Here is a 14,054-nt window from a genome sequence, read left to right as displayed (position 1 = left end):
TTAACCCACCAGCAGCGTCACAGTACCGTGACATGGCAATGATCCTTCCTGAGATTCACCACCTGTTTGCAGTGGCACCCACCAAGTGGTGTTTTGATGTGGTGCCTAGCTAAAACAGGAGCAAAGCTGCTGGAAAGTGTGTCTGCAGTAGTGTTTGAAAGCTTTTTCCCTACCCCAGTCAGAGAGCCATACATTTTTAAAACCTTTTCAGTATCTCTCCTTTCAAAAGTCAGTTCTCCAACTTAATACACAGTAGATGCTGCTATACCTGAATGGTATATGGACACAATAAAAAGGATGTTAATGGAATTCTATTGACTATTGACACAGATCACTAAATTGTAAATTGTAAATCAGAGGTGATTTATGGTTTATTCATCATGTCATTAATGACACACTGAATGCCATGTGTCCCTCAGGTCCGTCTAATCTGCCACAAATCAGAACCACTGTCTTTGTTGCACATTCGTTTTACCTGAGCCTTGCATAAGGATCAGTGACTGCTCTGTGCTCACATAAGACAGCTGAGGCTCAGCTGACAGAGCCACTAATCACAGGGTAGGGGGTTCGATAGCCAGCTCCTGCTGTCTACATGGCCGCATCTCCTTGGGCAAAACATTGAACTCTCAAACTGTTTCCGATAGTCAAGCTAGCACGCTACATGGTGTGAATGAGAAGCAAATTAGAAGATGCTCTGCATAAGAAGCACTATACACAGTAAATACTGTCATTTATAAGGATGTCATGAAGAGAAGTGTGAGACTGTAGTGTACTGATTCATGCGCATACAATGTTTACCGCTGTTTGACCCTGGGTGAATGCAGGATGGCATAGTACTAAAGTAGAATGCGCATGCTTCATCTTAAGAAATTATCTATTTAATAACTACATCCACAAAAGAATACAAGCAATTATGGCCTAACTAAATATGCAAACTATTATTTATTTTTTTTATTTTCACCACTCTCAGCATCCTCATTTCAGAACATATCTTCATGCTGGTTTAAAGCATGCTTAGTCCTAAACTAGGCCAATCTGTGGTCATATAACTGCAGTAGTATCTGTAGTTAAGTTTGATCGACCCATGGAAGACTGAATAAAACTGTATTACTTCACAACCAACCAAAACTTCTTGAACAAATTTAAGGCTGTGCCAACGCCAAAGCACATGCAACTGTTTATTCTGAGTTAACTACAATGACAATCGCCTAATTAAGATACATTGTAATGTGATTCCCACAAGACTCTATAAAACATTCACTGTTCAGTAAATCTTATCATGAGATTAAAAAGGAAAAACATCAATTATCTCTCTCACACACACACACACACACACACACACACATAGCACACACAAATATAAGCATTCCAACACCTGTCTTGCATCAGGTGTTGGAAATAACGAGTCAGACCTGTTACCCCCAGTGTGATGTCAGTACTAAGCCACAAACAGAGTAATTTAATAAATTAAAAGGTTTATCCTAACACTTGTTATACCAAGAAAAACACTGTACAATCAGTGCACTACAATAGACAATGCATTTCCTCTAATGACATGTTCACTGACTGTGGGGCAAAGGAAAGGATGCCATTTCAAAGTCATAGATCAGTTTACAAACATTCTCCACATGTGTCTCAGCAGCGTAAGCAACTATGATTTTGAAAATTGGATCCCGGGGGGAATGATGCACAAATAAGAATGAATCAGATTTTGGGCTTTTTATTCCAAAGGCTTGCTTAAAATGCTTTAAAAGAAAAACATCCTGGGGAACAAGGGTGAAAGGATAGTAAAGCATATAAAGTGGGAGCAGTGGTTGGGGGGTATTAGCTACATCAGTTGTCATTACTGGAATGGAGAGCATGGCACTGTTATTGATGTATTCTATATCTGCTGCCTTAATGGACCTTAACACAGCAGACATCTTCATACATCAATGCAGATGCAGAAGTGAGAAATTCAAGGTTGTAATTTTGCTTTATTCCGATAATCTCAGTGCCTGATAGATAGCACGGCTACCAGTTGGCTCTGTATATGGGAGTTAGTGCATAACGTACCCCTGCCCTGGGTCAAGAGCAATGGCCCGTGGATGCTCCATGCCACCGGCAATCAATGTGGTGCGCATATCTCCATTAAGCTCAGCGACTTCAATCTGGTCCAGATTGCTGTCAATCCAGTACAGTTTCCCTGTAATCCAGTCTACAGCCAGGCCCTCTGGGGTGGCCAGCCCATGCTGCACAACCACCTCAATTCCTGTGACCCCTGAAACATCAAAATACACAACCCAATAGCATGACTTTGCAATTACATTCATTGCATTCAAGGAACAGCAGTGGTTAGAATGTATTTACAGTATTCAGGAAAACATTCCCAAAGCAGATGAGGAAACTTGAGGAAAGCTCTTCCATATAAAGAGCACTGCTTTCTATAGGGCTCCATTAAGTTTTATAAAAAGGTTTTCCCCCATATTTATAATCCAGTTGCTTGCAATTTTTCTCAGATGTTGAGGCTTTTTTGTGCGTCTCACAAAAGGGTGGAATAGGCACTGTTAAGAGGGAAATTCTATGGCTCTGCTGAGGGAAATAAAGGAAGGAGAACTCAGTGAACGTACTGCCACCCACAAAAATATACAGCAACGGAGACGTTCTGCTTCATCATTTTATGATGGGGGGAGATACTGTACAACAACCGAAGACTTCTGGACTTGCAGTATTTTTTAGCTCGGGTCAACCTGAGTAAATTTACAGAGAGACTCTATCACTGTATCAGAACTAAGTATGTGTAAAGACAGTACAATAAAGCAGCGTTATCACCAGCAGTGTCGTAGACCTCTATTACTGATGTGGGAGTACAGATTAGCAAGACATGACTCTCTCAGTCTTTAGATATATAGCAAATGTTTGCGTACATGGGTGTGCGTACTATGTGTGTGTGTGTGTGTGTGTGTGTGTGCATACCTCCTGACTCAGAGAGCCTTCCCCTGTAGATCTTATCCTCTACCACGTCTGTCCAGTAAAGGAGGCTTCGATTAAAATGGAAATCTAGTGCAATGGTGTTCCTCAGCCCTGGTACCAGCAGGCTGTAGTCCCGCTTGTGAAGGTCTATTCGTCGTATCTCATGTCGAATTGAAAAAATGATGAAAGCCTCAAAGGGATCTGGTCAGGGTGAAAGCCAGGAAACAAATATCATATTTAGGCGTGCCACCTGGGGCTAAACAAAGTTTTGGATACATTTTTAGGTAAATCAACCATTTCTGACATCATATAATGGATAGTGTGAGAAATTGCTATCAAGCTATGTCTGCCCTCTCCTTCTTGTACAGGTGTCCAACTGGAGTCTATTAATGACTCATTCACATAAATGCTCATGCTCTGGTTTACTAGAAGCAAGCCTTGCTAATATTTACAACAGAAAACCTGGACACCTTTAACATTTGCTAAGAGGCCAGTACATGTGTTGTACTGAAAAGTGAATCCATACTGTGTGGACAACAGAATAAAGGTAGTGACCCACAGTGCAATTAGTGTAATAACTGTAAAATCACAAACTGTAAATATTGTAAATATACACAATTACCTGAAAGCTCATTTACACTCTACACTTACTACCTACTCGATTTCTAATTTTATTTCCCCTACTTGTCTTTAACTTAATGCTTCAGTTTCAAGGTCCATGTATTGGACACGCTCGCTCACTGTAACACTATTTCAGGATAATTAAGAGTAAATCATGTATGCGATGCAAGTGTGGCAAAAATATGTACTTTATTATTCATTAGCATTATTGCAATTGGAATTGAAAGATGCACTGAAACATCTGACACCAATTTAGTTTTATATATCTATTTCAATAGTGTCTGTTGATCCACTGTACAAAGGACATATTTGCACATGGTGGGGAAAATATGTCTGTGCAAATGTGCAGCAGTTATAGTCAAAGCAATGTTAAGAAATATTTTAGGAATCAGCACATTACATTTTTACATTCTGAAAAATGCAGATACACTTGTAAGTAGTCTCTTTTGAGAAATACATTTTGTAAGGTCTTAATCACACTGGAAAAAGAGATCAATATTTCACCAATGCATGTGACAAATCCTAAAGTTAGCTCACTGAGATTTACCTCAGTCAGTAGGCTCATTTCTATCTCTGCAATAGCTCTGCTTCTGAGAAATGTTTGTACAGTCAAAATCTGTCACACATGCACACTAAACTAATTCATCAACATACAAAGCCCACCTTACACACACTTTCAAAAACTGGCCTTTTGGAAATCTTTATCTTCACAGCACTCTAAACTAAATAATACTTCAAACAACAGAACTGTTTGCACACAAATGAAACTAAAATGTCATTTCAATGACATATTTCAGTGCTGTAACAAAACTAGCTATATTGTTATTGGAGAGTTGATATGTACTTGCAGATTTTCCTAAAAAATATTTTATTACTGAGATGTGCAAAGGAAAAGGAAACATAAATGTGTACTTGGGACTTCACAAAGAATCCAATAACACCTTGCTTAAGATGAAATTTGATTGTTTCCATTTGTATGCAAAAATTGATTTATGATGAAGCTCTGCAATTCTGATTGGCTTCCAGAGAAAACTGTGTATTCTCATCCTGTGTTAATGTAAGATTAGAGCTGCAACTGCCATCAATCTTGGAGTGAAATAGAGAAGCAAGTCATGGAAACAAGGTCCATAAATCTAAATATGACAAGCATGTGTGTGTAACTATTGTATTTCAGGCGGTCTTATGAAATTGATCATTCAATAACAGCAATCAGAACGGTGGAAAGTTTGAATTTATAATGTGAAACTACACTGCTGAAACATTTGTGTGGGATTAGGTCTGAACTGAATGAAGGAACAAAGATCTGGTGGTTTGAGAAGGAAGAACATGTTTCCTTCATACAGCCTCAGTATAGATAGAAAGGGACAGCACTCATGCCCAGATGCCTGTTGTAAAAATGATTAAATTTGACCTGACAGTACTCTAAGTCACCATCTATTGCTGTGCTTCAGACCACCTCTGCAGTTTTTCAACACTCTAAAATGCTAACACAAGAGTCTTCTCTAGTTTAACTTTTGATCGGCACTTTCTCTTATCAATGGCTGTGTGTCCTGGTTAGAACATGGTCTTCCAGTAACATCTGAAATATAGTTTTATTAAGGACTGCAGGAATACAATCTAAGAGCAATCTAACTCAGAAGCAAAAATTGTTTGTGCACTAGCATGGCCTAGGATAAAATTAAATATTGCAGCAGAAACAAACCCACAGCCGCACACCATCATGACAACCGACAGCATCACTAAAACAAACATTAAAAAGCCAGGGCCTATTACCTGTGCTGTGACAGCTGTCTCCGTCTGGGTCGAGCACCCATCCTGGATAACAGGAGCACTTCACTGTGGTCTTGTACTGCTCACACACCTGGCTGCACTTTAGGTGATGGCTGCAGTAGTCCACCACCTCACAAGTCTTGTTGCTGGAGTCAAGGTGAAGCCCAGGAGGACAAGAACACACAACCCCCTTCCCTGGTGCCACAGTGCACTGGTGACTGCAGCCCCCTCTGGCTACAAGGCACATATCTAGGGAGAAGAAAAGTCAGATATCCTCAGAAACTTTGCAACTGCTGTAAGAGTGAGATTGACAAGGACAATTGAAAAATACAGTATGTGTGGTGGCTCTGTAAGATATGGTTTTTCAGAGTGTTTTGGTTAGAAATAGTGTCAGAAGGATAAAATACTTTATAGTTACAGCAAAAGCTCAAAAGTCAAGCTCAAGCAGCGTGCTCACAATCTAAAGAAAGAAAAGGCATTGCACAATGACCAAGCACTGGGTGTATGCTCCTGGAAGTGAATGGCTTTTATTTCCACTACTGCTGCAAAAATAAAATGGAAAAAGAACATAAGGTACTGTTCATAAGTGATATGAAGACTGAAGTTGTGCCATTTATTATTTTAGAAGAAGTCTTTTTTCCTACCCTTCGTGTTTGGCTTCTGCTCCACCTTAGCTTTGGCTCAGGAGACATAACAGGTCCTTTCCTAATGGTAGGTTTGGCGGTTACATAAGTCCAACATATGGAAGTGTTCTTGGGCAAGACACTGTGCCCTGATGGCTATGGCTTTGGTGTGTATGTGAATAAGTGTGTGTTTGAGTGTGAATGGGCAGATATTGTAAAGTGCTACAAGTGTGCTTGAGTGTGTAGGAAAGCACTATATAAGTAGAGGTCAATTTACCTTTTGCCATCTTGTGAGATTAATAACAGCACAACACTCTGAAATGGGCATCTGTGTGTGTGTGTGTGTGTGTGTGTGTGTGCGTGCCGGCGTCGGGGGGCGGTAGTCAAGGTTGGGTGTGAATCCTGCTGAGCTGGTGCAAATCAGTCAGATCCTTCTGAACAACTTCATTGTCTATGAGGAAGCAGAAGCCATCTTCTCAGCTATGATAACACACAGACACTCAAGGGTCTTGTAGGGCTCCCCCTGAGGCTTGGTTAGTCAAGCTCTAGCAAATGAACCTCCATGTTTACACTGCTCACTTTAAGAGATTAGATAGCTGGGGCTATTCACATGAGATCCATTTCTTCCCTCTAAAGGCTGCTGGACAAACACTTCCACATTTGCCATAATCGGGAAGTCTTCATGTTTTCTCCCCTTGGTCTCTGAGACAACACATATCGGTTCCCCGTCAGGCTTTAAGCTGCGGGATGTGAGAGAGAATATCGCAAAATTCCACTGGGAGATGTTCAACATCCCATAATATAATAAGAGATGAAAAAAGAAAGAGGGAGTTAGCACAAATGATGTGTGGTGCCTTAACAGCTAACATCCGCAGTCCAGTGCTGAGAAAATTGGTGACTGTGACAGTGGGTCAACATTTCCAATTAAGTTTTTGGAAGTCAAAGCTGATAAAATGTAAATTATAAAGTCTTATATCTAAATAAAGAAAACAATGTGCCACAATTTTCCTTTGCAATGTAAATGTGGTTTATTTAGCTGACATTTATTTGTTACGTGCTTTATTCTCCCTTAAACCTGTACCACCAAACTCTGTTTCTATCTTTGCAAAAAAAAAAAAAATTGGCATGGAAAAAAAAAAAGAACTAAAAGACAGATGGAGCACAAAATGCTCAACAGTCCATGGAAATCATTATTTTTTTGACAGTTTCTTGTTGTCTGTTCACTTAAAAGTGATTCTTCACCCAAAATATATCTTTTGAGTATCAAACACTCACCCCCTGTAGGCTTGAAAGGTGGCTATAAAAAGTTCCTCAAGAAGAACAACAGCTATGGTCAGCTTGAATTTTGGTAACAATAGATTCCAGTGTTGACAAGTTAGCTGTTGACAGCTTAAGGCATCAAAAAAAAAAAAAACACACACTCCCTAAAAACTTCTCAAACTTCTGAAAATCTTGTCAGTTTACCAATCTCCCTGGAGCTCAGAAGAAGCCAGAAGTATATTTAGCCAAAATTGAGGACTGAGCATGCAAAGGGGACGTTGTCTATTTGTTTGCTTGGTAACGCGTGTGAATTGTTCGAATCCCTTGAATGTTTTACAAACTTCAAAACTCTCAAGGGATTATTATTTAACTAACAGTCCACAAACTTTTTGGGACCTTAACTTTTTAACACCTTTTAGTTCCATTTAAGGAACATCTTGACATTTTTGAGAGATTCAGATTGGCCTCTCTTATTTCAACATGGCAATGCACAAAACAGATGAATGTATTTTTTGGTTACCCTGCAGTCTTCATGACCCAAACCAGCTTCTCAGTCCAAAATGGATTGTTAAATGGAATACACAAACCTGGGTACAAACAGACTGGCCAGCAAACAGCCTTGAAACCCATCAAACATATTTGGACCACTTACTGTGAACTAGGTCAGTGACCAGACTTCCAAAACCTTTTGGGAAACACCCCCAGGAGAGTGATGTCTTGTATAGCAGCCTATTAATGTCCACTGTGGTTTGAATGTTCAGCAAACATATGTGTGCATAGATGTGTACACAAATGGTTGGACATCCAGTGTATCCAGAATATCACATGACCCACCCCCAAGGGAGGGGAACATTTGTGCAGAGAGAAAAGGAATTACCACAGATGGGTCCTTCGTCCGATCGGTCAGCACAGTCCACCTTGCCGTTGCAGATCTTATCAGGTGTGAGGCAGACAGATGTGTCATTGGCACAAGGGTACTTGGGTGGCTTACAGACAGCAGACTCACAGGACTCCTCATCTGAGTGGTCCTCGCAGTCAATGTCCCCATCACACACCCAGCTCTTTGTGATACACTTGCCTGTAGAGAATGAGATGCGGACAGAGCAGACATTTATAAGCACTTAAACATTCGAGTTTTACTGCAGGGTAGACTATGTAATCTCACTCTAGTAAGTATTCACATGACTTTTAAACTAATTATATGTGGCTCAGAAATAAATTTCCTTGCCTTAACTAACTTGAATTTAACTACTACACTAAGTGCTCGCATTATCTTACTTTGGGTGTTTTATTACTCAGTTTCTTAATCATACGGTTTGAATACATGATAGGAAAAAATGCCATGCTTTTTTCATAGGGGTCCTCTATCAACATCAAACTTTTTCCAAGTGTTCAGTGCAGTGAAAAAGAATCCACAGAAGATCACCACTTCGTATGGAGATACGTGCACTAGAGTGTAATTTGTAATTCCTTCACTGTGAAATTTAGAAAAGGGTAGAAAAAAAAACTGGAGTGGTACTGGAGGTGGCAGTAGAAAAGAATACAGAAACCAGAGTATATCATCCATTTTGCACTCCCAGGTAGGACTTAGATCATAGCATATTCCAATTTGCAGTTTTTTTTCCATCAAAGCTACATCATAGGGTTTTAAAATCCCATCGTTTTATTCTTGGTGCCAGATCAGTGCAAACTGACATGGGAATCTGACGCATCCACCGAGGGTATGTGGACCATTGTATGTGTTCAGGTGTATGTCTGGATTCATATCACTTCTAAGCTTTTGAGTTGTCCATACAAAAATAAGAGTCCCAAGGCAATTTTAATCCTTCATGTTCTAAATGCTTCCACTGATGTTACACAGCCAAAAATGAAAGGCTTTGTGAATATTCAAGACCATGAGCTTTTCCATGCGTGAAATATGGACGATACTCGGGACACAGAAGTGTTCCAATAATAAAGTGTAATCAAAATGTCTGTGTTTGTGGTAATGCACATGGACAACGAGGTTAATCATTTGTATAATTAAATTAACTAGTCTTGATTCCTGCAATTTCACCTTGAATGACACAGCAAGACAATTCCACAAGTTCAAGCTGGTGAATTTTATGAGCACATGTATCTTCAGAAAGCAGAGGCATGACAGAGCATGTGGATGAAGGGAAAACACAGTTTTATTCAAGGAGTGGTGAGGCACAAAAGTCCTTCTGAGTGGGCTTATTAAATATAAGCATTGCTTATTATTTTGAGATGTTAATGCATTTTTAATATTATTTCCAAATATAGTAAAGCTCAAACATCTAAAAGTTTCATCTTTAATTCAACAAAAGCTCAGCATATCCACAGATGGATTTCCTACAGAGCTGATAACTTTATTTATATTGGTCCCTCCTCTAAGTATGGCTGAAGATTTATTTTTAAATAATAAAGTAAGTAAATTCATAGTTCTTGTGGTTTTTTTTCACCATCATAATGCAGAAACTTTTATGTATTGAAGCCTCTAACACTGCCACCCTTTAGCTGCTATTTCATTATTCTCTATGTTGCAAAATCTCAGATGAATTTATTTGGATTTCATGTGTGTGAAAGTATAATAAATAACTTGGAAATTTAATGCAACTGCATCTGTTTACTTAATGCACCCTGCACAAAATGAGACTCTGGAGGACGCAACCTACATTTAAGGTCCTGATAAATGACTAAATCTGAAATTCACACAGTATATAGCACCTCTCTCAACCATCAGACTGCATGTACTGTACATACTGTAATACATTGACATGATAGAGGCAAAATTGTAATGGTCAAGGAATGGAGACACTGACTGAAAAAAAAAAGGTTATTCAGCCTGAGGCAACCCTGACATGGACAATACCCAAACAGAAGTGTAAAGTCATAATTCAGGACATTAACTATGAGCTGCCACTGCCTGACACTAAGCTTACTGTTCTATACTACAGGCCAATAATGTAGCAAATGTAAATGCCCACAAATACAATACACTCAAGATTACAACCACCATCTGTTTGTTTTACAATAGAGTACAATTTTTTTAACTCATCATTTGTAAATAGGTTAAATCTCTATTTCTTCCACACAGTTGTCCTCAACACATCTCCTCTTTGCCTAAATCTAAGTAATTCTGCAAAAAAAAAACAAAAAAAACTTTACAGTACTGTCTCCTACAGTACTGTGTTTATATCTATGCTTTATTTATTTATTTATTTATTTGCAAGTGGACATGAAGAAATATTTAAAAAATGAGGTGGCACGGTGGTTGAGTGGTTAGCGCTTTTGCCCAACAGCAAGAAGATCCCGGGTTGGCAACCCAGCCTTTCTGTGTGGAGTTTGCATGTTCTCCCTGTGCTTGTGTGGGTTTTCTCCAGGTACTCTGGTTTCCTCCCACAGTCCAAAAACATGTATGTCAGGTTGATTGGTGACTCTAAATTGCCCATAGGAGTGAGTGTGAGTGTGTGAGGTTGTTTGTCTCTATGTGGCCCTGTGATGGACTGGTGACCTGTCCAGGGTGGACCCCTGCCTTTCACCCAAAGAGAGCTGGGATAGGCTCCAGCAGATCCCTGGGACCCTGGTTAAGGAATAAGCAGGTATAGATAATGTTGGTTTTCGGTATTTCTAACTATGCTTTAATTTTATCCTCTGCAAGGAGGAAAATCTGGGAAAAAATGAACATGTCTATATCTTTATCCTCATATGAATAAAATAACTTTAAAAAGCACACATACATATTTTAATCGCTTTAAGCCATCAGAATGGTTAGGTTGGCTCTTTCAGAAAACATTACTGGAGTTTAGAATTGCTATAGACGGCACTCTGTTTACCTGGGGAGGACAGAACAAACTGCACCAGTACACAGGGGTATGGCACTGCAGAATTACAGTGAATAATAATTGTATGGTCTAACCAACCCTACACCGTGCAGCATTGCCTCCATTCTTGATAATATTGTCACAGGATGAGTGGAAAGCTGCAGAGCTAAAGACAGAAAACAACTGACCTTCTCCTTTCAGTTGCACAGAGAAAATAGATGCTTGGTTTGGGTGCATAGGCTGTTTAAACTGATGATTTAAATGGTTTGCCCTAATTGGTTGAGCAAGGACATGCAAATTTCACTCTGCTGTTCCACAGTAGAGAGTAGTTAAGCCCCTAGAGCCCATCAGAGAATTGGGCTTTTATGAAAGAAAAGACAGACATTTGGCAGCTCAATTTATAACTGATACACACTATGAAACCACTAAGATACTTTCCTCCTCTCTAAAGAACTGAGCTACAGTCAAAATGATTTTTTTATTTAGTTTGTTGTTATTGTTATTTTTATTACGTGTTTCCCTGTCAAGGTTAAGCAATTCCAAAAGAATAAACTATACATTTCTTCATAACGATTAGGTTTTGCTGTCTGTTCTCTGAGAATTCAAAGCTTAAGGTTATGTTCAAAATCCACATCATCACGCTTAAATTAGAAATAAAAATCATGACTGTTTCAAATGACTGTTATTATGATATTATAAAGCCCACACACACAAATGATGAAACTGTCTTTTTGTTTCATGTTTCATGACAGTAATGAAATCCGCAGTTGGTCCTCTCTCCTTAATTGTGTGTCACTGTCCTTCGCATTATACTTTACATCATTTCAGTCATCTAGCTTCATGCTAAAAATATAACATCTGTCCTAGGCAGCTGATGAGAGATTTACTTGGTTAACTCAAATGGTAAATTTTATACTACAGACAAAACCAGCCTGTCAGTGTCAGTAAATGAAGTATGCCAGACATTATCAAGATCTTCTAAAAGCATATTCAAAGCCACAAAACATCTTTAGGTATCAATTATTCATCCCTGCTTGTTCAATAACAATTCAGTGGTGATAAGTGAAAAGGAAAACACCAACATTAACATATTTTTATATTCACAGAAGACCTTTTTTCCAATAGATTTTTCACATCTCTGGCTCGTTGTGTTATTTAGCAATGCACTGTACCCCCTACCTGTATCTTTGCAGGTAAACTTGGCCTTGGGGTCACACATCCTTTTTGTGCCCTGACAATCTTTCTCATCGTTGCCATCTTCACAGTCCTTGTCTCCGTCACATCTCCAGCGCTCGGGGATGCAGGTTCCATCTGTGACACAGTGGAATTCCTCCTCACTGCACTCAATCTCAGTTGGCAGCACTGAAACAAAAGTCATTTAACAATTATTGCTTTCCAGATCTATAGTAAGGGCTGAAGCACAAGCCTTGAACTATTATTTTACAACACATCTTTTACTGTTTACAAATATTTATCTTTGCAAGCAAGGCACTTGGCAGCCCTAATGGGTCTGTGAGTTCCAAACAGGGAAGTTATTTCACTTCAAGCATTTACATTTTATGTGTCTAAGATGTCCCTGTCTTTTTTAATGACTGTGTTCATTATATCTTTCTCAGGTGTGGGTTCACTACAAATAAATAAAACTGGTACTACTACATGATTGTGTTGTATGCACTAACATCATCTAACTCATTGATGTCCTCTGATGATAAAAAATGCTAAATGGCTACGCAAAGTACATCAAGTTCTCTGTTTTGTTTTAATAATGGTTAAATAGGAGCAAAATTGTATATTTTAGTCATATACAGCTTCAAACCAAGTAACATGACAAGAACTAGAACAGGTCTGGTCCAGTTGTCTGGAAACTGGTCCTTGTTCCGTTTGAACAGGCTACAATGGTAAATAGCTTTAGCACAACATAAATAAACATCAATATAAGCTCATTTAAGTCACAGCATTGTGCATTTGGTATGTACAGTATAATGCTTTGAATCTGATTAACCACTTGCTTAATACTTAAAAGCTAAATCCAAAAAACATTTCTTCAACAGCTGAGGAAAAGCTAAGACAGATTCAGTCCCCTGGGGTAAAAGCAGCAGCAGACACGGGGAGTGGAGAAGCCTGCAGTTCCCATCAGGAAATGGTTTGATGAATAGTCTACACATTCTAGTGACAAGCAAGTGAGCTGTGAGTTTTCTATGAGCTTGCATGGGGCTTCTGGGGTAATTAGATTAAATGATTCTGAACTCCTGGTGGTAAAAGTCCCACGAACAGAAACTTGATGCGATTAGTCACATGTGAGTGTGAAAACAAAGTTATTGGACTCAAACTGATTAATTGTTAAACTTGAAATTACACCTACATTTAAACACTGATTTGAATTACAATTAAATTACAAATCATTAGCACACTAAAAAGACATGATGGTAAGTACACCCTTATAAAGGTGTAGCCAGACAACTCTGCTGGTAGTCAGATATGGCAAAACATTCAACAAGAGCATATCACCATGATGATTTAATTCATAATGGGGTGACTGATAAATAAGTTGGCTTCATATGACTCATATTTTGTTATAAAACATGAATAATAACAGGATTCATCTTATGCATTAGTCCTCCTACTTTCTATTTCACTAAACACCTCATAGAATTTTAAAAGGTAATGGAGGCATACTTACACACTGATCCACGTCTGCAGGTTGTGTTCTCATCACTGAAGTCTCCACAGTCGTTGTCACCATCGCAGGCCCACTGATCTGGGATACAGCGGCCACTGGTGCACTGGAACTGGCTGTTGGAGCAGGACTGGACGCATCCCGCTTCATCACTGTTGTCTCCGCAGTCATCGTCTGCACACATGCACAGAAACAACTCAGGTGGTAGATGTGACCATACAAATACACAAAAAAATGTCCTGGCTTTAAGTGTAATGTTAGTATCAACAACCACATTCCCTAATGATCATATTTGGATTTCTGATTGTGTGTCTTCAAAAGGTTTTT

The 14,054-nt window shown here is 39.1% G+C and overlaps 1 protein-coding gene across 1 annotated transcript in view; it reads right to left on the bottom strand.

Moving 5' to 3' along the window:
* The window catches only part of lrp1bb (low density lipoprotein receptor-related protein 1Bb), a 236,311-nt gene that overhangs the window by 97,280 nt on the left and 124,977 nt on the right, over window positions 1-14,054 (bottom strand). Inside the window, exons 20-25 of the mRNA XM_026295401.1 lie at window positions 13,731-13,901; window positions 12,230-12,412; window positions 8,104-8,304; window positions 5,347-5,592; window positions 2,956-3,153; window positions 2,056-2,260 (exon numbers count right to left, since the gene is read on the bottom strand). Coding sequence (XP_026151186.1) covers window positions 2,056-2,260; window positions 2,956-3,153; window positions 5,347-5,592; window positions 8,104-8,304; window positions 12,230-12,412; window positions 13,731-13,901 — 1,204 coding nt within the window. The remainder of the gene's footprint in view (window positions 1-2,055; window positions 2,261-2,955; window positions 3,154-5,346; window positions 5,593-8,103; window positions 8,305-12,229; window positions 12,413-13,730; window positions 13,902-14,054) is intronic.

The sequence above is a fragment of the Mastacembelus armatus genome, chromosome 21 (assembly GCF_900324485.2).
Source record: "Mastacembelus armatus chromosome 21, fMasArm1.2, whole genome shotgun sequence".
Taxonomy (NCBI): domain Eukaryota; kingdom Metazoa; phylum Chordata; class Actinopteri; order Synbranchiformes; family Mastacembelidae; genus Mastacembelus; species Mastacembelus armatus.
The sequence above is the reverse complement of the archived record's forward strand: the minus strand, read 5'-3'. Positions and strand labels throughout refer to the sequence as shown.